At 49.7% G+C, this 3,441-nt stretch overlaps 1 protein-coding gene across 1 annotated transcript in view; it reads right to left on the bottom strand.

The window, feature by feature from the left end:
- Positions 1–1,610: 1,610 nt before the first annotated feature.
- TMEM11 (transmembrane protein 11) overlaps positions 1,611–3,441 on the bottom strand; it is a 19,619-nt gene continuing 17,788 nt past the window's right edge. Inside the window, exon 2 of the mRNA XM_006877863.1 lies at positions 1,611–2,510. Within this exon, the coding sequence (XP_006877925.1) occupies positions 1,994–2,510 (517 nt within the window). The 3' untranslated portion in view covers positions 1,611–1,993. The remainder of the gene's footprint in view (positions 2,511–3,441) is intronic.

The following is a 3,441-nucleotide window of genomic DNA, read 5'->3' as shown; positions in this document are numbered from 1 at the left end:
CTGAGGGGTCCATTTCCCTTCTGCAGCAGGACCAGCAGCTACTGAGCCAGATGTGCAGCCTCGGGGAAGCTGACAGACTGCCTGGTTTAGAGCACGGCCACTGGAAAGTGGGTGAGGACCGGTACCTCCACCTTTCCTGACTAGCTGGCCTTTAACACCAACTTGTTAAGTGACCTCGAGTCAGTTCTGATTCAAATTGACCCTGTATAGGGTTTCCAAGGAGCAGTTGGAGAATTTGAACCACCAACCATGTAGTTTAAACCAACCTAGTGGTCCAGTGCTTTTATTATATGGTACCACAACTGGTATGCAGATGTGTAATTAAAACTAGATCTCTTACACGGTTTGTTCCCTGAAAGAGTACACATAGGCTATGCAAATGTGGCCTTTGCATTCTCTGAGTTGACAGTTATTACTGCAGTTATTTTGTGTTTCGACAGCATGGTGGCACATCAGGAATGGTGGGACCCACTTAGGATGGCCTCTCAGTCAGAGGGTGGCACTGACCAGGAGGGGAGCCTATATAGGAGGGGTCTCAGTGCTTCCCCTTCCTGCTGGAGGTCTTTTCTGCCTTCTCCACACCATCACATTGTTCTCTGCTCCTTGGCCAGAGGACGAATCACTAAGATGGCATTTCAATATCTGGATTAGAGCATTCAACATAAATCACGTTGTTGAGGACAACTGAAAAAGGGGAGGCGCAGCACCATTTGCCCCGTTTCTATTTTGGGTGAGGGCTTCTGTTCGGCTGCCCAAACAGCTCTTTTCCATGTGATGTGGAGGCCCTGGGTTTCAGCGTGCCTACACAGCCAGGACAAGTGTATCTGTAGGTCCCTCTGTGAGGCCCAGCATTTCCCTCGTCACCACTAGTCCAGATTACCAGAGTAATCCTGTAATTAAATAGGTGAGTAGTGTGTGTAGCGCTCTTGAAATAAACCTGTGGGTCGGGTCGTAAGTCCCTTTTTAAATCTTTAAAAGTTCTGAGCCTCCCTACAAAAATGGCCCTATCACCCCTTTCTGATGAGTCCATATAAACCAAATCAAAAGGTAACCTGATTTTTTAGCCCTTCAAAAAACAAGTGTTTAGTTCTTCAGGTAAGTGAAAGAGAGAGGTCTTTGAGAAATTGCAGCTTTAAGGTGGGGGAGGCCCTTTCTCAGAGGTACACGTAACATGACAAGCAGTGGCCAGCTCTGGGCAAGGGGCCTGAGCTGCCCTGTGAAGTAGGGCTGTGACACCAACAGCTAGGCAGTAATGGGAAGGCTGCCCTTCCCTCAGCCTAAGACAAAGAGAACTCGGGGTGCACATCAGGAATAGTGCAGGGGGTCTTGGAACACAGATGCAGAAGACCCATGGTATGGTCTCACATGCACCTAAACTAACCTTCACCTCAAAGCCACACACCCCTTGTCCTGCCGCAGCCAGAACAGCATAGTCTTGGAAGGTCATGGCTTCAGGAGGGTCTGTCTGCCTAGGGTTCAGGTCTACCCTACTTAGGAACTCCTCTTCTAGGGGGAGAGGGGTGGGGGTGGACAGGCCACAGTCCCTGCATGTGCAAGCTGCCACCCAGAGCAGACTACAAGTACAGCATGAAGAGAGAAAACGCCTGCAATTGAAACGCTCATCATTTTAATGGTCATTAGCTTCTGGTTGGCTCCGATGGTAAAGTTAAACAAATAGACTTAAAGACCCCCTCACCCAAAACGCGCTCACACCCCTCAGTAGCGTTTGCTTCTGTCAGCATTCCACTGCCCAGTCAGATGTCCACAGCTTCAGACCCCTTCTTGGGTTATGGAAAGCCACATCTTAGTGTAATGTGCTGAAAAACTCCACGGTATACCCATGATCTGTGTTATTTTTTTTAAATAACAATGAATAACCAAATACCTTCCCAGGCTGTGCTGTTTCACAGGGCAAAGCTGTGACTCTGGCAGTCTGAGCACTGTTGTCTTTCTGAGCTGGGCTGTTCTGCATTCTCTCCCTTCTTCCCCGAAATCATACAAGGTAGAGTTCATAAATCTTCTTTACACAGTACACCAGGGCAGCAAGAGCTATTGTGTTGTGCAGTCTCTTTCTGTGCAGGTCGTCCTTCCGGACCAGTACCACAGGAGTGGAGGAGGTGAGTGTGTGCAGAGGCAGACGGGACAGTTTGTAGGCATCATACTCCACTTGGTACTTGCAGCAGGGGTCAAACTGCCAAGAGATCCCATAGAGGGTGCAGCAGGCTAGGCTCAGCACACCAGCCGGCAGGGAGATGTAGTGGGAATACTCCAGGGGTAGGGCCAGCGGGGTGCAGAGGCAAGCAGTGCCTGCCAGCACAGCGGTCTTGTGTAGACAGTTGCCCACAGTGATCCAGCGGGCAGTCTCGTCCCCAATGCGCGTTGGCTCGATCACAATGTACTTGTACTGAGCCTCCAGGGCCTGCTCCAGCTCGTACTCAAACTGGTCTTGGGCGTTCTCCCCATTGTAGATCTCATGTACGATGTAGCAGTCTACGGCAGACAGGCTCACCCTTGGGTGGAAGGGTGAGAAAGATATGACAGTCAGGCAGGAAGCACTAATGTAATGACTCTGCGAACTTACTAAGGTGGCCAGCACAGCAGGGAGCCTGAGCTGGTGGTTCCACACCTGTTTGTGCTTATCTTCCCAAACCCAAAGCTAAAGTACAAGTGGATCAGTAAAGACTCCCTTCCTGAGAAGAAAGCAGTGAAAGATGAGGCAATGAGAAGAGGGCTGATCTTTGAAGGGGACAAGTAACATGCTACAGATGGTGTGGAGTCCTTGTGCAGGGGGCTCTGTGAGTCAGCCAAAGCTCAAGAGGGTTATTACTCAGAATCCGAGTAACACAAACAGAACATAAAACAGGATGAAATCTATGAATTATGGGAGGTGTCCTTCAGAAAACCACCTGAGGCAGTTAATGCTAACCACCTTGCTGACCATCAGAACAAACACAGGTCACTTAGCTTCTGGCCCACGGGCTCCTTATCACTGCTGCTGGAAAGAACCTCAACAGAGAAAACAAGGACACTGGGTCCCCAGCCCACAGCTCGGAGAACATCTGAGAGAACAACTCAGTAGAATGGTGGTTACTCTCAAACTCAATGAGCACAAGGCCCAAATAAGAAGCACCATTCAAACAGATCCATTTTGAATGTCTCCAGCTCCCCTACAAGGAATGAACATTGTGATCTTGCCAGTGTTTTACTCACCCCTGCATCCAGGCTGCCGACACCAGTCTTGTAGTCTAAATTCCTGCCCAAAGCTGCATGTCCTCATACCACTGGCCAGACAGCCTTCTCATTCACTTCCTGACATCTGCATCTCCTCTCCTGATCAGATACCTGCTCCACCCTAGCCTCAGAAAAGGATACAATGCACAGTTCCCAGTCATGTATCACGGCCAGGCCACGCGATGACATATCTCGTCACACAACTCAGTG

The sequence above is a fragment of the Chrysochloris asiatica genome, unplaced genomic scaffold (assembly GCF_000296735.1).
Source record: "Chrysochloris asiatica unplaced genomic scaffold, ChrAsi1.0 scaffold00648, whole genome shotgun sequence".
Classification (NCBI taxonomy): domain Eukaryota; kingdom Metazoa; phylum Chordata; class Mammalia; order Afrosoricida; family Chrysochloridae; genus Chrysochloris; species Chrysochloris asiatica.
Note: the sequence above shows the minus strand (reverse complement) of the source record. Positions and strands in the feature narration are given on the sequence as shown.